A 21,100-nucleotide genomic window follows, 5' to 3' on the forward strand; every position below is an offset into this window, starting at 1 on the left:
GGACGAGATGTGATTTTTGTCTTAAAGGGTGAATTTGCCGAAAGGACAACCCAGGAAAGAAGCCTTTGGAGAAGAGGGGACCATCTGAGCAAAGGATGTGGGTGCAAGCTTATAGCTTGAGGCTGAAGCAAGGGATGTGTAAGGCAACTGAGAAAGATGCCTCTTCAAAACCAGGCCAGGCATCATATATTTCCCAGAGGATGGAGTGGGCAGCCTCACAGAGGGACTGAAGTACATTGGATCATAATGAATTGAAGACAGAAAATTTTCCTGATGTTGTCATTATAATTAATAGGCTTCGCTCATCCCAATGATTCATTTAGATTCATTCTCATGTAAAGACAAAATGTGGTTAATCAACTCAGTAGATGCATTTCCACAAGGTGCCAGGTGCAGAGCCTTTCCCATCTGAGCTGGGTTTGATGGTCAGGAAGGAACACAGGTCCCAGTCAGCATTGACACTATCCGCGGCCAAGTGCCTCAAGTGTCTCTTGGCACAGAGAGCAGAACCTCCCAGTTAGCTGTCACAGGACACGGCCCCTCCTCTCCTGGCCAGGTAGCTGGTCTCCAGACCCTAGAACGGGGCCGGGGTGGGGTGAGGGAGCTCAGCGGGCTTATTGGCTGCATAGTGAAGGGGGCTCAGGCTCCTTGAGGGGCATACTGCAAGGGGTTTGTCTTCTCAGAGGGTTTGTCTTCTCTTCCCAGTGCCTATCCCTGCTCTCGGCCCATTTCCTGCTCAGATTTGGGGATTTTCTGGCCTAGAGGGAAAGTCCCTCGGGACTAGCATTAGAAAGAAGGTAATTGCCCCGATCCGAGGCCTGGAGAGCGAGGAAGGAAAGGCTGTGTCTAGAGAGGGCTCGGGGAAGGGCGGGGTGGGGAGGGCAGTGGAACCCGCGCTTCTTTCCGAAGGCTGCAGAGTGGAGCACAGAAAACAGCGCGACTGGGTAGACCAGCGAGCGAGCGGGGACGACCGGCCGGCGGGGTGGGGGAGGGGAGGCGGCTCAGTGGGCCTGCGAAGTCTGAGTGTGTGAGTGTGTGTGTGTCTGTGTGTGTGTGTGTCAGTGCGTGTGTGTGTGTGTGTGTGTGCGCGCGTCTGGCGCCTGGCCAGGGTGATTTCCCATAAACCACATGCCCCACGAGCCCGCCCGCTTAAAAGGCTGTGCCGAGGGCTGGCCAGCTAAGCTCGGCGGGCGGAAAGTGAAAGTTTGCCTGGGTCCTCTCGGCGCCGCCGCTGAGCTCTCGACACCCCAGGACTGCGGCGCGGCCTTCGGCCGGGGCGCGGACTCTGCATCTGCGAGCGAGCGACCGACTGAGGGCGGCCGACGCGCCCGGCCGGGACCCAGCTGCCCGTATGACCGCGCGGGGCGCCGCCGGGCGCTGCCCTCCCACGGTAAGAGGCAGCCAGCGCGGGACCCGGCAGGGCTGGGGCGGAGGCTCGGGGGCCGGCGGCCCGACGCGGCCCCTTGGAGCCCACGGCCGGGGCGCGCCAGCTGCCCGGGCTCTCCTGCAGCGGCCGGGGGCTCCGGTTTCTTAACCGCCTTTGCGCACCGACTGCCTAGGGGTTCCCTGCGCTCTTGGGCTGAGGCCGTTGGCAGCCGTACTGCTGCTCCTGGGGCTGCAGCACTTTCCTGGTAAAGGGAAGGGTGCACATCCCATTGCACGGAAGGGAACACTGAGCTACCCACGGTAGGAGATAGGGATTCGCAGCCGAGGGTGGAGGCCCGGTATCAGCCAGGACGCCCTGCTTCACTCCAAGCACAGCAGCCGGCTGTGCACTGAGTGATGCGGCCCCCAGTGGGCATCTTCCCTCAACCATGCACGTGCTTCCAGGCCCTTTTGGAGGAGTGGGTGCTTCCGGATGGGGAAAGTTGAGGGGTCACCCAACTTTAGAATGACAGCGCCTGTGCCTGAGTAACCTGCTGGCAGAGGGAAGGAAATGGGCAAGTTACTATTTGTTCCACCCCACAGAGGAGCTGTTGGCGACTCCGGTGACTGTTTTGGGGTTAGCCAGAGATGCTTGGGGTTAGCCCTGAATCTCTTTTTCTTGAAGAGTCAGGTTCAAGGAGTTGAGGAGATCCTGGAATTTGTGTTAGTTTAGGAAGGTGGAAGGAAGGTTTGAGGTTGTAGAGCTGGGGATGGGCCACTTAGGACTGCATAGGGGACACCCTGCTCCAACAGTGGCAGCAGCAGCAGCAACTCCTAGAAAGTGCAGGGTTGCATTGCAAGTGAACACTTGACTGGTCGCATAATGTGTCTGCTTCTAAGCAGTTCTGGAAAAGAGTCACAGGAGAAAACTGGGGAGAAAGGAGCAAAAAAATACTTGGGGGATAGAGGAGAAGGTTGTAGGTGGGAAAAGAGAGAGAAGAGTGGATCCACATTGGAGGGAGCCCCCAACTGAGAGTTGGAAGATGGGATGGAGAGGGAAAAGGGGAGAGGGTTAGGCCATAGGCAGTAAGGCAAAGAGAAGGGGCTGGAGGTGAAAGGTGAAGGAAAGAGGAGGCAAATGCAGGAGGAAAGAAAAGGGGCCAGGTTTAGACAGGGTCATTTGATGGCCCAGTCATGCCAGGTCTCTCCAGAGACTGTGGAAGGGAAAGATGGAATGGGATGGTGGTCGTTGATGAGCAGCTGTGCGAGATGTCCTGCATCTCTCTGAGCCCGAAGCAGAGATTCCTTCTGAGGGCTGTTCCCACAGGCAGAGGCTGAGGTGGTGGGTGGGAAGAAGAAGGAAGCCGGGAAGAGCCTGCCCAGCTAGATGCAAGCTAGATCATTAACCCTTGGGTGCCGGTCCTGATCCTTTAGGATTGGCCCCCTTCAGCCATCTTCAAAGCCAGCCTTTCCCCACACTGATGCCTGAAATACTACCCAAAGCCAGACAGCCCAGGGGGGTTAAACATTGCCTTCAACTTTCTGTCCTTACACATCAATGTCTTGAAATGCCTGGGGTGAGGTTGTCTTCCTGAACATCCTTTCCTTCCCCAGAGGCCCTTTCTTTCCTACATACCAGTTACACCAGGGGCTCAGAGCCTCAGCGGTAGCCAGCATGGGGCAAAGCCAGCCTCTGCATGGCTCAAATTCCTCTAACCGGTCCTGTGCTTGAAGTTCCTGAGGGCCTGGGCAACTGTTCTCACCCAGGGCTATCTCCCCAACTGCCAGACAGAGCCTGAAGTCTGCCACAGACCATGGCTGTTCTACTTCCTCTCAGGACCCTCACAGGCCCCGTGCTGAATGGCACTGAGCCACCTTGTGTCTCTTCCCTTCAAACCTTCCTCCCTCTCCTGTCATCAACTTCTCCCTATCTTTTAAAGCCTCACTAAGGTCCCTCCTCCCTGCAGTTTCCCTGGTAGCCCAGTCAGAGCTGCCTGTCCCCCCTGGTAAGAACTGGCAAGGCGCTGGGCTTTTAAATATAAATCAGCCTGTTGGTATGGGCTGCTTCGTAGCCTCCCTGTGTTTTTCCAATGTGCTACTTATTTGCAGTATTTGTCTCATCATCTGGATTACTGGGGCAAAGCCCAGAGCCCAGGAAAGTGCCAGCCCTTACCCCACCCTGCCAGCATTTCCCTGAATCTGGGGGCATCAGTTGTCAGGAGGCTCAGGAGCTCTTAAGAGGCAATCTCAAGCTAAGGAAAGAAAACACAAGGGTCCCTCTTCCTCTGGCTAGAGAAGAGGAACCCTAGTTCCAGAGATAAAGATGAGGGGACATTGAGGAGGAAAATGGAGAGAGAAGAAGGAAGGGCAAAGACAGAATATCAGGAGCCAGTCCCATCACCCTGGTGAGGAGCAGGTGGGTGCTGAAAGAGAGGAGAAGACTTCTCTGCCATGATAAGAGCTGGCTGGCTGGTGAAGAACCTGGTGGGAGTCTGATAGGCAGGTGCCAGCCAGGGATGGTGCAGAGCTGGCACTACTGCCTCTGATTAATCAGTTGGGTTCCTTTTGAAATATACACCCTGGCTCCAGGAGGTGTGGGATGAGTTGCTAATGAAATTGTGTTTGGTCCCCTGGTCTTTTCTTGTGGCAAAGTCAGACCTGCATGGAACCAATTGGGAGGAAGGCATAGGCCCCTGGGAGAATTGTCTCTAGCTTGTCATCTAGAAGTTGGGGCATGAACATGAACTCGAGGGCAGCTTAAGGTGCTTGGCTCTGTGTTGATGTTGCAGGGATAAAATGATGGGTAGATGCAAATCCTGCCCTTGAGGAGTTTCCTGTACTGTCAGAATTTTGATAGCTGGGCACACCACCTGCATCATCATTAGAGATGTGATGTGTGGTTAGGCTTGGCCTGGGTTAAATCTGGGAAGATTTCTTGGAGAGGATGACATCTGGGTTGTTATCAGGGAGAGCAAGGTTGTGCCATGGCTGATAGGAACTCCTGATTTGGGGAATGCTGCATCTGGGGGTGTGAGGCAGAGACTACAGCATTGTGGGTATGAGACCGTTGTTTTTCTGTCTCTAGCAGGGCATGGGGGTAGCTGGAGAAAGTGAGAGCCGGGGAGTAATGACACCCTCTCTGTCATAGACATGGCTGGGCCCCTGGCTGCTGCTGGTCTGTCTCCTAGTGAGCAGGAGTATTGCCAAGGAGGTTTCGGAGAGCTGTAAACACATGATTGGGAACGGACACCTACAGTTGCTGCAGCAGCTGGTGAGTGTATGGCCATGCTTTCTCCCCACTGGGGAAACTGAGTCAGGAGCCAGGGAGCAGGGTCAAAGAGAGGAATTGCAGGGAATAGGGCTCTCTAGACCATGGCTCATCTGCTTCTCCTCTCATTGACCTTCCCCAGGTCAGAACCTCAGGAGCCCCAACCCTGACGCCCTCTTTGACCTCCTTGCAGGTGGTGAATAGGATGAGTTTCCGGGGCTGGTTGCCTGAGTTAATGTTAGCCAAAAATGTCCACTGTGGATTCTAAAAGGGCTCCTAAGGCCTGTTTTCCCTCAAGGATTGCCTCTTCGGGGAAGATAGCCCAGTCTTTTTGCTGAGTCCAGATGGTGCCTCTAGCTCTTGGACTCTCAGATATGCCAACAGCCCGGCACCACGGCTCCACCCAGATTTGAAGGGGAGGTTCCTGTCTTACTCCCAGCCCTCCACCCTCACTTCTCTGGCTCTTGCCTTTGACACTGGAATGGCCTGCTCATCTAGCCCATGAAGGAGCCCTTGTCTCATCCTAATCTGACCAACAGAATCATCAACAATCCCAAACATGGTCCATCCAGGCAGAGTCAGGTTGTTGTCATAGCTCCTGTCTGGCTCAAAAGGGAATTTACTATCCTTTTGGTCAGCCAGGCAGGGTGGGGCACCACTGGCTGAGACTAGCTCCCCTTCCCTGAACTTGAAGGCCATGGGCTGGACCTCCAGCCTCTTTTGCCCCTGCACTACTCCTCCTGCATGAAATTGTTACAGCAATCCAAGGTAGACCAAGGGCCACAGCATTTTGTGAGTCTTAGAACACAGACTCCTGCTCTGGGGATAATGGGAATTTTAAGGGCCTCTAGCCCCAGCCCCTACAAATTCTGAATCCCCAGAGCTTGACCAACCTCTGCTTAAATTTCTTCCATGACAGGGTGCTTACTACCTCCAGGGAAGATTGGATCCTGTATTATCCTGTAGATTGATTTTCCTTATAACAAATTGGCATCTGTGATTTCATAGAGTAGGAGGTAGGAGGAGACGGTTTGCTCTTCTATAACCCTCCTCTGGGCATTTGGAAGGCATAGGTCTTCCCCTAACCTTGACTGTCTCTTTCTAGATATAGCAGGGGGGAGGTGGATGAAGTTTGAACCCTAATCCACTGAGAAACTCAGGTCCTCCTTCTAAGGTCAGCTCAGCTGAGTTATAGATATGTTGCAACCACTGGCCTGTTCTCTCTTACAGATTGACAGTCAAATGGAGACCTCATGCAACATTTCCTTTGAGTTTGTAGACCAGGAACAGTTGGTGAGTGGTGATTATCTGCAAAGCCCATGTTCCAGCTTATGTGTTCCTCCCAGGGTGGGGTACATATGGGCGCATGAAGGCATCAGAAATCCTAGAGCTGGACAGGTGTGAGAATTCCTGGATGCTGAATTCTAAGGTGCCAGCATCGGGGCTGGGCAGGCTCCAGGGCTCAGGTTCCCTACTTTTTCCTTTTCCTGGCTGGCACATAAAAGTGTTTATTGTGTGCCAGGCATTTTTCCAAGTTAGTCCTCACAGTAACACTATGTGGTCCATGGATATTGCTTATTGTCCATAGAGAGGTTAAGGGAGCATGACCAGTAAGTGGTAGAGGCATGAGTTGAAGGCCTGTTATCTCCGGAGCCTAAGGTAAACCAATGCACTACTTCAAAATCTCATGTTTTGGAAAAATAAGTTACCGCATTCACCAGACAATCAGCACTCAGGAAGTCAGTCCAGCCAATCTTCCTACCCACACCCAATAAGACACCAAGTGCTTCTGGTTGAGCCTCCTGGCAGCTCTGGTTTCTGTCCTTACAACCCATCAATCAGTTTCAGGACAATTTCAGGAGCCTTCTAAGTGGCCTCCCTAATTCACTAATTCATTCCAGTACACTCACCATCCCACCACTAGGGGGAGTTTTTGAAACCCAAACCTGCTGCCTTTACCCCACCTTTCAGGGTCCCCATCACTCCAATTGAAAGATCAGACTGTCTAGCCTGGTATCTTGAGCGTATAGCCCCATTTCTGACCCCCTTCCCTGTTTCTTCCTATCTTCAAGTCTCTGCACAAGGTCTTCCTGATGTCTGTCACACCTCTACAGGTGCCACCCTCCACCTGCTATGCCACACACAGGACAGGCTATCTAGAGGTTACTTCCATCTCTGAATTCCTTCACACCAGACCCATGTGCCCCTTATTAAAATTGGAGATCACCTCATGGCCTAAGAAATGGCCTCAGTGTCTCATTCATTCACTCCTCACTCAAGCCATAACACACATTTATCAGGATCCTAGTGAACCAGGTGCTTAGAATATGGAGCCAAAAGAGAGTTTCTATCTTCAAGGCAACCACCATCCATGGGAGACAAAACACTGAGGTCATTCTTTGGACTATGATGTAGTCTTCAGTACCCCTTATGTCCTGGAGGATTTGAAGGGACCACAAGACCAAGGACTATTGTGAACTCAAGCTGAGAGAGAGAGAGAGAGAAGAGGGTTCCCTGAAGCCCACCCTCTGAATTCCTAATTAGGGCCTTATATTCCAGAAATCCAAAGATCTCTCTAATCAGAATCCATGTTTCCTTCACTCTAACCCAGTCCCCAGTAGTGTTGGAATCCAAAAAGAGAAAAAGAAAGACAGGGCAGCATTCTCCTTATCACTGGTAGGGGAGAGCATGGTGCAGACCTCTGTCTGCTTGGTGTGGCAGCATCTAAAACAAAGCAGAGCTTCCCGGGCCTCATCAGCCAGGACATAAGTTTCTGGTTCCTGCTTTTCAGAAAGATCCCGTGTGCTACCTAAAGAAGGCATTTCTCCTGGTACAAGACATAATGGAAGACACTATGCGCTTCAAAGACCACACCCCCAATGCCGATGCCATGGTAACGCTCCAGGAACTTCCTTTGTCGCTCAAGAGTTGCTTCACCAAGGATTATGAGGAGAATGATAAGGTAGGAGGGTCCCGGAGATGGGAGCATTGAGAAGGGGTGGAGGGCAGCTGTGGAGGTACCACCCAAGCCCACATGTGCCAAGTGCATCCACCCATCTTGACTCATGAGATTGCCCACTCACTCTCCCGTTCATTCATTCATTCCACAAACCTTTAGTAAGAACTTATCAGGAAGAGGTGCAGTGTTGGGCCTTGATGATGTACTTGGAGCAAGAAACTAATGGTTCCTACCCTCGTGGAGCTTACGGTCAAGGGTTGTGGGCAGTTGTTCAAACAGTGACACAGGGAATATGATTACAAACCAGCAGGACTGTTTTTTTTCATTTGACAAATAGCTATTGAATTCCCATTGTGTACCAGGTGCTGTTCTTGACACCAGGAAATAGCTGTGATCAAAACAGGCGAAAATCCCCACCATCATGGAGATAACATTTGGGGTGGTGGTGGTAAGGATGATGAGACAGTAAAAAAAAATACACAAGTCAAGTATGTAGTACAGAGGATAGCAATAAATGCACTAGAGAACATTAGGCCAGGGAAGGGAAGATCTGAAGGAGGTGAGAGAGTGTGGGCCATGAGCAAGAACCACAGGCCTCGGGAACTCTGCCCTAAATGGGAGTGCAGAAGGAGAGACAAAGTAGACTCCTGAGTAAGAAAATATGAATGACAGCTCCAGAGATAAAATATGAGTTAGAAAGCAATGAGACCAGAAGAACAATCCAGAGCAGAGAATGTTGAACACAAGCCCTACAGTGAACAGGAAGGTCTGCATTTAAGAACCCAAAGGGCAGTTAACACAGCCAAGGTGTAAGAGTGTCCTAGTGAGCAGGAGTATGGCCAAGGAGGTTTTGGAGCACTAAAGTGTGGGGGAGGAGAAAAAGCAGGAACCAGACCATCTGGGTGTCAAAGATGCAGGATTTTGTCTGAAGTGCAAGGGGAACCATTGTGATAGGCAAGTGACTTGAGATATCTCAAGTCGAGACCCTTCTGGTTGCTGTGTGGAGAGTGGGCTATAGGGAGCACGAATGGAAGCCAGGAGGTGAGCAGGAGGAGGCCAGCCCAGAGGTAGTGGTGGCTTGACTCAGGGTGGTGCAGGGAAGATGGAGGCCAGTGATGATGTTCGGGTGGGCATGGGCCAGGCAGGACTTGGCTCATGTAGGGGATGTAAGGAGCTGAGGGAAGGGAAGAGTCAGGAAGACTGCATCTTGGGCACCTGGCTCTTTCAGGGATGTTAAAATGGGGACATCGGTGGGCAGGAGCAAGTCTGAGGAAAGAGCTTAGTTCAGTTTGGGACACATCAGACTGGAGATGCTGAGCCGGCAGCTGAAGGCCCTGGTTCTGAATGTGACTAGGGATACACAGACTTAAGAGGTTTGGCTTGGAGGTCACCTGTGACGGCACAGGACTGTATAGCATTGCCCACTCTGAGAAGAGGAACAGGCCCAGAAACTCCAGCACTTAAAGGTCAAGCAGAGGAAGGGGTACTTGGAAAAAGAGATGTAGCTAAAGGGAGAGTGCAGTTGAGGGAGGGAAAAAAAAAATCCTTAATAAGAAGCATTGAATCTGTGGCTTGTCAGCATCAAGGTTCTTGAGAGTCACTTGGGGAGCTTGTTTCAAATGCAGATTCCCAGCACCCCCTGCCCAGAGTCTGCTTCACTGAGTCCAAGCATGAGTCTGGGAATATGCATTCCCCATCCACCACTGAGACAAGGTTCTCTGGCCCATGTGGGTAGGCACCCATCTACCCGATAAGACAGCCAGTGAGTACTGAGGGTGGGTCCCAGGAGGGAGGGAGCCACTGGAGCCGGAGGAGCAGCCCCCAGCAAAAGTATGCTAGAGGGATTTGGAGCTGGGGTGGCGGACACCCTCTGCTCGGACAGGCTGGGCATCAGGTCTTCTGGCTGCAGATTCTTGCTTTATGAAGTCTGAGGTGAGGTGTGAGGAGACAGTGAAGAGAGAGGAAATGACAGCTAGCTTCTTTGCCTTCCTTTCAGCAGCCTGGGGACAGGGTTTCTGTTCTGACTTCATAGATAGGGAAGGAGCCCACACAGGACAGTTGGTTTGGCTGCTGTCACCTATCTGATGGAGCTGAGCCCAGGTCTTCTCATTCATAATTGATCTGTAAACATTTATGTCAGGCCTACTGTGCACAGATCAGGGGGATTCAGGGACACCCTCACGGACTTCACGGAGTACTTCGTATTTGGGAGTCAAGTAGGCCACTGGTGGAAGGCAGGGGTGTGTGTGGCATGGCCTGGAGTGAAAGAAGCTTTGGGCCCAGTACTGGACCCTGAGGAATTCCAGCTTTTAGAAGTCAGGAACCTGATCAGGAGAGTAAGGAGCAGCTGGAGAGGTGAGAGGAAGCCCAGGAGAGTGGAGCTTCCAGAGCTCCAGTGGGTACGGGAGCTTGGCCCATGAGCAGAGAGACAGATGGGCTCAGCAGACAGGCCTGAGGAGTCCTCAGTCCTCTCTCCAAAAACATACCAACACAAGTAGAGGACCCTCAACTCCCGTGGCTACCCCATTGCATTCTCCACAACATAGCGAGATGATTTTTCTAAAAGCGGTCTTACCCCACCACCCACCTCCCCAACAACTGCTCACAGTTCTTTTGCTTTATGAATAATATTAAAAGTTCTTGACATGGTCTACAAGGCCCTATAGGCCCCCACTGAACTCTCTCTAGTTGTGTCTCTTGTCACTTTCCTCCTAGATGACAGTATGTTAGCTACTCCAGCCTTCTTTCAGGTTTTGGTATTTCATATTTTTTTCTGCATCAGGAACTTTACACAGCTTGTTTTTTTTTTTTTCCTGCCAGGGCAGGCAGCTCTTCTCAACCATGTCTCCTTTCCTGGTTAACTCTTGCTCATCTTTCAGTTGGTTCCCTGGGGAAGTTCTCCTTGAACTCTCGTTTAGTTCTCTTTTATTACACCTTCAGATTGCTCAGAACTTCCTCCTGGGTCTTACTGCACTTTTAGCAATTTGTGTAGTGCCAGCACCCCCACTGGACACCGTGTCCAGCTCAGCTACCTCCCTCTTTCTCATTATGTGATGCTCAGGTAATTACCATGTACCTGGCACATAAACATATATCGGATGGATCTGTGAATGAATGACATGCTTCATAACATCAGGACTGATTCTGCTGCAAACTAGAGTAGAACCAAGGGAGAGAACAAAAAGGGAAAAGAAGACTGATGTGAGAAAGGCCAAGGGAATTTAATAAACAAGAAAGTGACACAAGACTAGTAGTCTCAAAAGAGGTCCCTGCTCTCCTTCCAGGCTTGTGTCCGAACTTTCTATGAGACTCCCCTCCAGTTGCTGGAGAAGATCAAAAACATCTTTAATGAAACAAAAATTCTCCTTGAAAAGGACTGGAATATTTTCAGCAAGAACTGCAACAATAGCTTTGCTGAGTGCTCCAGACGAGGTAGGCACCGGATGGACCAGCAAGTGTGAGGGGGTGTGGAAGGTGGGACGTGGGCCTGGAGGGAGCCCTGGGAGGCAGCCTGTGTTTCTCTGTGCGTAGATGTGCTTTTTCGTGTACATATGTGGCTTTATGTACCTCGGGGTCCTAGACACATGTCTTTTCTGACATATGTGTGCATGTACACCACTGTATGTTTGCATGTGGAGGCATTGAGAAGGCCTGTGCTGGTGGCTGTGAGGTCAGGGAGTAACAGAGGGGACCCCTTGGGAAAGCTCTATTGGCATGGAAGCTTTTCCCCTAGGCTCTGCAGACTGGCTGAACATATGGGGTTTCTGTGGAGAGAGCATTTGGGAATTAGGGTTCTTGCTCCAGAAGCCCGGCTACAAATCACCAGGATACCCTGGCTCCAGAAGTTCCCAGGATTCCTTGGGTGTCCCCTCAAGGGACAAGGCTGGAGTTGAAGTCTGAACATCATTCCAACTGTCCCACTGTTGGCTCAGCTGTACAACTGTGTACCCTGCGTGTCCTCATCTCTGCGTCCTGTGCCACGTGTGCCCTCCTACTCAACCTTGCTCCCCAAGGCAGGGGCTGAGGCCTCGCAACCTGCCAATGGCCAAGTCCAGTTTTGTGGTTTCAGTCCTGAGGCTTCAAGCTGATCATGTTCCAGCCCCAGTCTGTTCCTGTCTGTGGCCATGGCTGTGTGGCTCCTGGGTATGCATGAACTAGTGTCTTGGGGGCTTCAAAGTGTCTTTTATTGGTCTGGGAGGCCACTGCTCCATTTCCTGGCCTGGCTGCTGCTGAACCTTGACTTGGCCTCCAGCCTTTTTCACTCTGTCCCCCAGTCTGGGCGTCTATCCTCTGCTCTTTGCTCTGCCTATGCCACCCTGCACGTTGTGCCTTCTCTGTCTGAGCCCTGTGTCATGAACATCTAATCCTCTCCTCTTCTCAGCCCCAGGGCTGAGTTAGGAGATGAGGGACCCCCCCCCAGACCCATATCCCCTCCTGACCCCTCTGGGGGAGCTATGCCAGAGGCTGGTGACTCTATCTCCTTCCTGTCTTTCTCTCTCCCTTTTCTGTGGTTCTTTCAGATGTGGTGACCAAGCCTGATTGCAACTGCCTGTACCCTAAAGCCACCCCTAGCAGTGACCTGACCTCTGTCTCCCCTCAGCAGCCCCTCACCCCCTCCATTGCCCCAATGGCTGGCTTGACCTGGGATGATTCTGAGGGGACAGAGGGCAGCTCCCTCTTGCCCAGTGAGCAGCCCCTTCGCACAGTGGACCCGGGCAGTGCCAAGCAGCGACCACCTAGGAGCACCTGCGAGAGCCTCAAGTCACCAGAGACCCCAGGCCTTGAGGACAGGCCCACTGGGGGTTTACCACAGCCTCGCCCCTCTGCTGGAGCCCCCATCCCTGGGGTGGAGGACATTCTTGATTCTGCACTGGCCACTAACTGGGTCCTAGAAGAGGCCTCTGGAGAGGCTAGTGAGGGCCCTGGACCCCAAGGGGCAGAGCTTTCCCCCTCCAGGCCAGGAGGGGGCAGTGTCCAGGCAGAGATGGCCCGACCCAGAGACCTCCTCTCAGCATCTTCTTCACTCCCTATGTCAACAGAGGACCAACAACCAATGGATGTAACTGGCACCCCCTTGCCTAAGGTGGACCCCATGAGACCCACTGGCCAAGCCCAGAGTCATGCCCCTGAGAAGACAGACCGCTCATCCATGCTGCCCAGAGACCACCAGGAACCAAGCTCTCCCTGGATCTCCTCACAGCACCCCCAAGGCTTCAGCAACCCCTCCACCCTCTCTGCTCAGACACGGCTTCCCAGAAGCCACTCCTGGGACATTGCACCGCCCCTTGGGGAGCTGGAAGGCAAGAGGAGCACCAGGGATCGGAGGAGCCCCGCAGAACTGGAAGGAGGACAAGCAAGTGAGGGGGCAGCTGGGCCCCTGGCCCATTTTAACTCCATTCCTTTGACTGACACAGGCTATAAGGAATCCTCCGACCCCCAGTCCCCTGAGTTTGTCTTCCACCTGTTGGTGCCCAGCATCATCCTGGTCTTGCTGGCTGTTGGTGGCCTCCTGTTCTACAGGTGGAGGCGGAGGGTAAGGAGGCCCTGGTGAGGAGAGAGGGCATCTCACAGGGGCAGGGCAGAGGCTGGGTGTGGGTGCAGGAATGGAGGGCACTCCGAGTTCTGCTTGGGTACTTCAGATGCTGAGAGATGGGACCTGAGGGAGCCAGAGGGTCAGAGTGGACACAGAGGGTTACTTCAGAAAGGTTCCAACCATGAAGTCAATGGGACCAAAGGGACCAAAGCAGAAGAGAATGGGAGAGAAGATTCTTGGGCTGACAGCAGGGTGACAACCAGGCAGGAGGGGGAAGAAGGAGCTCCATACTGTGCATGGGAGCTCTTTAGAGCCTGGGGCGTGAGGACCGTAGTGGGCAGGCTGCATAGGAGAGGAAGAAGAGGGGGGTCTGGGCAGTGGTGAGGCCTCAGGAATCTTCCCTGACCCTGTGAATAAACCCCACATTGAGGCATTGGCAGGGGGAATCTTACAACTCTCCCATTAATGTCTAGGGCACCCCTGTCTCCCCGCTTCCCCAGCTCCTCAATGAGCCTGCTCTTTTCTCTCCTCAGAGCCATCGAGAGCTTCAGATATTGGATTCTCCCATGAGGCAGCCAGAGGGCAGGTGAGAGTTGGGGTGGGGCTCTGGGAGGCACTGGAGGTCCTGGCTTTTGATTTGTTTCCACTCTAGATTGCAGGGAGGGGTGTCCTTCTCCCATTTGCTCTAAGGAAATGAAACTACAGCACAGGATGGGAGAGGAAGGGTCTCCCTTCCTAGATATCTGGGCCTTTACCTGATTTCTTCCAAGAGACAGGCACTTTGGGGTTTTCTAAATCTCTGAGGGTTGGAGCACATATGTGGAATTGGGGGTGAACTTAGCCGGTCCCTTCACTCCTCTGTTCCTGCTGAAGTCTTATGCTAGCCCCCTGTTCTTCCTGCAGCCCCCTGGCCCAGGATGAGGACACACAGATGGAATTGCCAGTATAGAGGGAATTCTAAGGTAAGATTCTGATTTTGATCTCTTTCCACCCTTAAAAAGAAGTACCCCCTTCTTCAGTCACCCTTACCTGCTACTGACACCATGATTCGCCTGAGGCCCACACACTTGACTCCCTGTCCTCGGTTCTGCTGCCTTCATCACTAAGTGGAGCCAACCCTCTCCCTTCCCAGCCTCAGGGCTCCCCTTGCCCCTCCATCTCCTCCACTCCACCTGAGGCCAGGTACTGCTACCTCTGCATTAGGCTTTCAAGTCATCTTCACTCCCAAAGCAACCCAAATCCTCTTCCTCTAATGTGGCTTTTATGAGGTCTTCACCCTCCTGGGGAATTTTCGGTAGCCCTGCATGGTCAGCCACCTCACACCTAACCTTCTCAGCTTGGCTTCCAAGCCCTTCCAGCAGCCACCCTCTGCACCTCTTGTTGACCACTTCCCAGCCGGAGCTCCTCCCCAGCCAAGGCCATTCCTACTCCTTGCTTTTAGAATCATGGCACCATAGAGCCTTAACCTTGGGAGGGCTCTCAGAGGTCATTTGTCCCAGTGTCCCACCCCCAAGAGGCCAACCCTCTCTGCATCCCCAGCAGGTAGTCAACCAGCTTTCTGTCACACACTCCCAGTTCTAGACAAGCTCCATGCCTAGCAAGTCTATGGTGTCTTCAAAGAACACAGGGAGAAGCCTTCCTTGTGTTGGGCAAAACTGCCCTCCCTGTCCTCTCCTCACTGGTCCTCCTCCTCTTCTCATAGAACCCTCAGATATTTAAAGTTAACCATCCACGTTCCCTTTAAGAATTCTCTATGCTAAGTGTGGCCAAGTCCCTCAAACATTCCTTATATGATATGGTTTTCAGACCCCTCACCATCCTGGACACTCGTTTGTCAATGTCCCTCTGAAAATGTCGCGCCCAGCCCTGGACACAGTACTCCAGATGTTGTCTGACCAGCTCAGAGTACAGTGGGACTGTTACCTTCCTTGATCTGGACAGTATTCTTCTATTCGTGCAGATTAAGATTGCATTAGTTTTTAACAACCGCATCATACTGTTGTCATATGTGGAGCTTGTGGTCTATTAAAAATCCCTAGTTCTGTTTTCCATGAACCTGTGTCCAACAGACCTGTTCCATCCCATGCTTGGACAGCTTAACTTTTTAAGTCAAAGCACAAGAGTTTATGCTCACCCTTGGTAAAACCACCTTGTTGCTTTCTCCCCATCCCCCAAACCTACTGAAAGTGTTTTAACCTTGATTCTGTCATCGGCGTAGCCCTCTCAGTTGTGTCCCCTGCACATTGATGAGTGCTTTCTGTTGTCCTTGCCCATGTTGTTGGTAAAGATGTGACCTGATTTACTTCCCCCTGAAACTGCACCCATAATCAGCCCATCAGGAGCGCTTCCCAGGTGTCTCTACACCCCTCTGGTTGCTCCTTTAATTCATATCCCTTCTGCTCTTTTGTACCTGGTTAATACTATATGAATTTGCACGTGTTTGGATGTTGTTTTTATACATTTTAAAATCTTATTTTACATGTATATGTACATTCTGCACAGCTCAGAAGATTGTAAGCCCCTTGAGGGCAGGGACTGTCTTCCACTTTTTTTTTTTTTTTTTTTTTGCATTTCCTTTTCCATGCCAGGTTCTAGTATAAAGAGGGCCCTATCATATTTGCCAAAATTTCAATAAATGTTGACTGGCCAGCTTCAGGGCTGACTCACCAATTTACCCTGGTCAGCTGTCTAACTGACCCACCTCTGACTAACCAATTAACCAGTTAACTAATCAATTCTGACAAACCAGCTAATTAAGTAACTCTGACTAACCAACCTACTACTGGTGACTGCCTTAGCTAGCTGGTTATTGATTGAGGAGCTTACTGGTTACTGACTGATTTGCTGATTGACTGGTTGGCTGGCTGACTAGTTGGGTGACCCACTCAATTTTCCCGTCACACCCCTTGCCAGACCCAAGCAAATGCCTTAGGGCATGTGTAGGATGACAGGTCTGGGCCCCTCCTTCAGAGATCAGAGATCTGGAATATGCCCCAAATCAGGAAAATTCATTTGTAAAGGGGCAGGAGGTAGCAGCATATCTGGAATCCTGGGGTCCCTCTTGTTAGCAGCATGGGCTGAGATAGGTAAATGGGTCAGGACTGTGAGTAGGACCCAGGCCCCTCAGGAATGGTAAGCAGAAGATGGAGGTCCAGGGGGATTTGTGGCTCCTTTTTGTACAGGTCACCCATTTCCCTGGGGTCTTGGCCCTCTGCCCTGACTCCTTTGTACTCCTGTTCCCCTTTCCCTGCTGCCTGCTCTCAGGCCTGTCCAAGCCTTCCTCTTCTTCCCTTCAAGATTCCACTCAGAGAAGGAATCCAGGACATGGAGACCCATGTGGCCCAGTGGGTCCAGCCCTAAGGTGGTCTCCATATCAGGCACCAAGAGCCCCTGGGAAATTGAGTACCAGTGCCCAACTGCTGCTCTCATGAGGGCAATGGAAGTGGGAAACAGAGGCACCTATAAGGGACACAGAGATGCCAAAGCTCAGATACCAGCATCTTAGTCCAGGGAACTAGGAGATGGAGCCCTGGGCTAAAGCATGCCCTTTTGGTCCTTCTTCTCTCCTAGACCCTAGGGCCTATGGCCTGGCTGTACCAGCATGGCTCATGTCCAATATAGTTCCCCCTTCTCTCTCCTCTAGAGCATGGGAATGGGCTGGGAGCCAGAGGCTGTAGGTTCCATCTTCCCTCCTTACCCATCATAGGCTTGGCCAGTAGGGCCATGGACATTAGGGAGGGAGGCACCACTCAGGGTCCAAAGTCAAACTGTTGGATGGAGTCCAGGGGATTTCTGCTCTGGGAACAAAGCGTTCTGAGGATGCTGGGCATGGGGACAAGGATGGGGGTGGGGGTGGGGAGAGAACAAGGCCCTGGCTCCCATGGATGATGCAGGAGGCAAGTCTCTAGGCCCATGCCGGAGGAGGCTGGGTTGCTCACGGGTTCACTTGCACAAGGGCAGGGTGGGAGTTTACTCTTCCTGGCATTGCTTGTAAATGCTTCCTGCCCAAGTTCTTCCTCTTCAGTTACCTTTGTATAAGTATCATCTGTGAGGACCCTCTCTGATGAATGTTGTAGAAGTAGAAGAAGAGTTCTTTGCTACAGTTAGGGGCATCCATGGTTCATTGAACCAAGGCCACTAAGACAGTCTTGCCTGAGAAGGGGTCTAAGGACACTCAAGAGCCTCCTCCCTGATCCCATAGGGCCCCTCTGCTTGAGCAATGACCCTCCCCAATCCTTGCCCAGACCCCAACCAGGCTCTGTACCTCCCCTGTGGTCCCTGGTTCCCCAGGAGGAGGTAGGAGGTGAGGCCAGTCTGGCCAGAGGCCTGGGCTGCTGCCAGGGAAAGCTGCCTTGTCCCTCTGCGGTGTCTGGGGTGGCTGGGAGGGTGAGGGAAGGGATGGGAGGAAGTCCTGCCCACAGGAATGTCACCCCTCCCCCAGCCACATCCTCAGCGACCCTCCCCTCACTCCCACCCGACTGACCAGCCTTCCCTTTTCTCCCCTACAGCGGGGCGCACATGACTATCTCTCCATGGGAGGAGACATCGTGGAGCGTCCACCACCACCCTCCCTAGCCATCCCCCTGGGAATGTGGCCTGCCTATCACCAGAGCTCCTGCCTGCCAGGACTGGACCAGAGCAGCCCAGCTGGGGTTCCTCTGCCTTGACCCTCAAGACCCTCAACTGACTGAGAGAGGGGCTGGAGGACGCCCCACACTGCCGCTATTTATTGTGGGCCCTGGAGGCTCCATGCGCTTAAGGAAGGCTGGCGAGCCCGTCTCAGGACCCTTTCCCTCAGGGGCTACACCCTCCTCTTACTCTTCTCCAAGCCAGCACCTGGGCCAGGGACCCAGCCACCTGTGGCATATGGGAGACCAGTGTGGCCACTGAGGAGTGGAAGAGCCCTGCACCCAAAGGACCCATCTAGTGCCAAGGGATCCTAACATCTACAGGTGTGGACCTGTCTCCAGAGAGAGAGGAGCCTGTGATTTGCAGGGCGGGACAGCGTGGCCTCATTTCCCGGAAAGGTGTGCAGCCTAGAAGCCGGGAAGAGGAGGCTTCTGGCTGTTTGCACTGACAGCTGGGGGGGTCTACACCCTCTACTTGCCTGAGTGCCCTCTGCCTGTTGCCAGGTGGCGAGGGGAGGCCAGCCCTGCCCTCAGGACCTGCCTGACCTGGCTCATGATGCCAAGAGGGGGACTGGGCTCTGGCCTCTGCTCCTCCTTCCCTCTAGCTCCTGCCAGAACGTCTCTGGGAAGCCATACAGAGGCTCCCGTCATGAAGGAAGCCATTGCACTGTGAATACAGAACCTGCCTGCTGAACAGCCTACCCCGTCCATCCCCACAAGTGAGCATCCATCCATCTGGACCTCTTCCCCTCCATCCTCTCCCCAGCTTCCTGCACTGAGCTGGTCTCACCTGTCGACTGAGGGAGTCCCTAAGCCCTGACCCTCTCCTGACCCAGCCTTCAACTTCCCGGGGTGGAGCGGGGTGGGAGAACTGCCTGGGCCACCAGCCAAAGCTGGTCTTTGGGCTGTGTTGTTGGCCCAGGTTTCTGCATCTTGCACTTTGACATTCCCAAGGGGGAAGTGACTAGTGGGAGGGAGAAAGGGAGGGGAGGCAGAGGCAGAGAGGCTCCGGGGAGAGCTCTGACTGAAAATGGGTCTTTAAACATGGGTATACCCCTGAGGTTGGGGAGCTCTCTGTACCCCAACCCCTCAGCCCAGTCTTCTTCCCCTGCTGTCAGCAGGTATGGGGTGCTAGGCTGTACTCCAGACCCACATGCATAGCTCCCAGCTCCCATCCCCCTCTGGCCCTTCTTTCTCCTGACCCCAGCGATACTCTCCAGCTCTCACCCCACCATCTTTAGCCAGGCAAGCCAGGGCTGGAGAGAGACCAGGAGGCCCAAGTATCTACTTCCGACTCCACCCTGAGGACCTCCGCTTCCTGGGCTAACCTCTGGCCATGGCTCTGAGACCTGGGCAGTGGGTGACAGGGCTGTCTATTGCCCCTTGATGCTGCTGTGTCCCTCCTTTCCTAACTCTCTGGGCCCTCCACTGGTCTGGCTGCTAGGCCCATGACCTTCCCTTCCTGCCAGAGAGAATGAGGGTCTGCAGCCCCTGCTACCCATCTCCTGATGCTGACAGCCGAAGGAAGGGCAGCAGAGAACTTTCTCATGGGGCTCATCCTTTTAGTCACAGACTCCATATTCCATGCTAGAAAATACATATTTAAAAATGGAAGGAAAAAACAAAAAACAAAAAAAGGCATTCCTCCCTTCCCCCTCCACCTTAGACATATAGTTTTTTCAAGGTCAAAAAAAAAAAAAAAACCCAACCCATTGCAGAAGCTCTTTGTGGGCACTTGGTTACACCGGAGCAGGAGGAACCCCAGAGCCACCTCTGGGTGTCCCCTCCCCCGGCTACCTGCACAGGAACCCCTACTTTCCTCTGAGAAAGCCCAGAGGGGACATTGGCTCACGAACTGTGAGATTGCGTTTTTATACTTGGAAGTGGTGAATTATTTTATATAAGGTCATTTAAATATCTATTTAAAAAATAGGAAGCTGCTTATATATTTAATAATAAAAGAAGTGCACAAGCTGCCATGTGTGAGTCATGGGAAAAGTTTTTGGGGTGTGGGTGGCAAAAGTAGGGGTGGGCGGGCAGCAGCTTTTTCTGAGGTACTTGAGGAAGGAGGGCTGTCTCCAAGTTTGTGTTGTTACTGAAACCTCCTGTACTATTGCTGTCCCAAACATTCATCTGCATATCTGTTTAATAGGAAAATGGGCAGAAAGCAGCCAAACCTCAGGCCTGGCCACGGCCCCTGTTCCAGCCCAGCCTGGGAAAATGGCTGGTGGGGCTCTGTCCAAGGGCCCCAGGGCCCTGCAGGAGGCTCCTTGACCATTGAACCCTGCTGTCCAGGGGATAAGGAACTGGCCAGGTCCTAGCAGCTGCTGAGGTGAATGAGTCTCTGGACTTTGGAAGTGGGTATGGCTAGCAGGGTTAGAAGCCTACCTTCTGTGTCTGTGTGAAGATCTTTCTAAAGGACTGATCTTCCTACAGGAAGTAGAGGGGAGGCCAAGGATGTGGCCTTCCAAGAAGGAAGGTGCGCTAGGTGGGCCAAGCAACTGAAGGCCCAGTATGGCTCAAACATATACCCGAGGCAAGGCTGAGACGAGAGGCCTTCCCATCTCTGAGAGTGTGGTGGACAAAATTGTAGTTCCCGGGTTCTTAACCTTGGCTTTCCAGAGACTCCCCTGGGTTGTTTCCAAAAATCCTAATACCCAAGCCCCTTCCCAGATCAACAAAATCAGGATCTCAAGGGTGAGCCTCGGGTACCAGGCATCAGAATTTTTAAAAGACATCTCAAGTGATTCAAAGGTAACCCAGGGTGAGAAGCAGCCAAAGCTATACTGTCAGATATGGTGGCTATTTAAGCTTAAATTTATTAAAATGAAATGAGTAAGCATTCAGTTCCTCAGCTGTACTAGCCACATTTCAAGGCTTGACAGTCACATGTGACTACCCTGTTGGACAGCACAAAATGCAACATTTGTATCATCACAGAAATTGATGGGACACCTAAGGGCTTGGGAGGCTGAGGCAGATGGCTTGCAAGTTCAAAGCCAGCCTCAGCAATTTAGCGAGGCCCTAGGCAACTTAGACTCTGTCTCTAAATAAAAAATTAAAAGGGCTGGGAATGTGGCTCAATGGTTGATCATCCCTGAGTTCAATCCCTGGTATAAATAAAGAGAAGAAAGAAATTGATGGGAGAGTGCTGCCCAAATAACTAAGTCTCCTGAGTCCCTAGACTTAGGGGATCTAGGTTATAGAACTAGGATTGGCACCAATCAAACATAGCCAAGAACTAAGTATTCAGGGTCTCTGTCACCCCTTTCTATGTGATTGCCTTCCCCACCCGGTCCCTTACCATTTTTCTTAAGCTAGCTCTTCCCTTTCCATCCAAAACTCCT

The 21,100-nt window shown here is 52.5% G+C and overlaps 1 protein-coding gene across 4 annotated transcripts; it reads left to right on the forward strand.

Annotated features, from left to right (window-relative positions):
* Positions 1 to 1,016: 1,016 nt before the first annotated feature.
* Csf1 (colony stimulating factor 1) lies at positions 1,017 to 19,730 on the forward strand. 4 transcript variants are annotated; one of them, XM_027921983.2, is made up of 10 exons: positions 1,017 to 1,390; positions 4,514 to 4,636; positions 5,864 to 5,926; positions 7,425 to 7,595; positions 10,877 to 11,024; positions 12,113 to 12,892; positions 13,007 to 13,125; positions 13,659 to 13,711; positions 14,029 to 14,087; positions 17,634 to 19,730. In XM_027921983.2, the coding sequence occupies exons 1-9, from the start codon at positions 1,352 to 1,354 to the stop codon at positions 14,072 to 14,074; spliced, it is 1,542 nt and encodes a 513-aa protein (XP_027777784.1). In that variant the 5' UTR covers positions 1,017 to 1,351; the 3' UTR covers positions 14,075 to 14,087; positions 17,634 to 19,730. The 4 variants fall into 4 exon arrangements, with proteins under 4 accessions (XP_027777784.1, XP_027777785.1, XP_027777782.1 ...); XM_027921984.3 differs by having other exon boundaries at positions 1,020 to 1,390; positions 12,632 to 13,125; XM_027921981.2 differs by lacking the exon at positions 17,634 to 19,730 and adding an exon at positions 14,932 to 15,795 and having other exon boundaries at positions 1,020 to 1,390; positions 12,113 to 13,125.
* The last annotated feature ends 1,370 nt before the right edge of the window (positions 19,731 to 21,100 follow it).

This window comes from Marmota flaviventris, chromosome 10, assembly GCF_047511675.1.
Source record: "Marmota flaviventris isolate mMarFla1 chromosome 10, mMarFla1.hap1, whole genome shotgun sequence".
NCBI lineage: Eukaryota > Metazoa > Chordata > Mammalia > Rodentia > Sciuridae > Marmota > Marmota flaviventris.

Excerpts from the sequence above, each read along its gene's own strand:
- Csf1 (XM_027921981.2), top strand. The coding sequence starts at position 1,352 with ATGACCGCGCGGGGCGCCGCCGGGCGCTGCCCTCCCACG. Across the intron at positions 11,025-12,112 it reads TGCTGAGTGCTCCAGACGAG|ATGTGGTGACCAAGCCTGAT; the intron begins GTAGGCACCGGA and ends TGGTTCTTTCAG. Across the intron at positions 13,712-14,028 it reads ATGAGGCAGCCAGAGGGCAG|CCCCCTGGCCCAGGATGAGG; the intron begins GTGAGAGTTGGG and ends TTCTTCCTGCAG.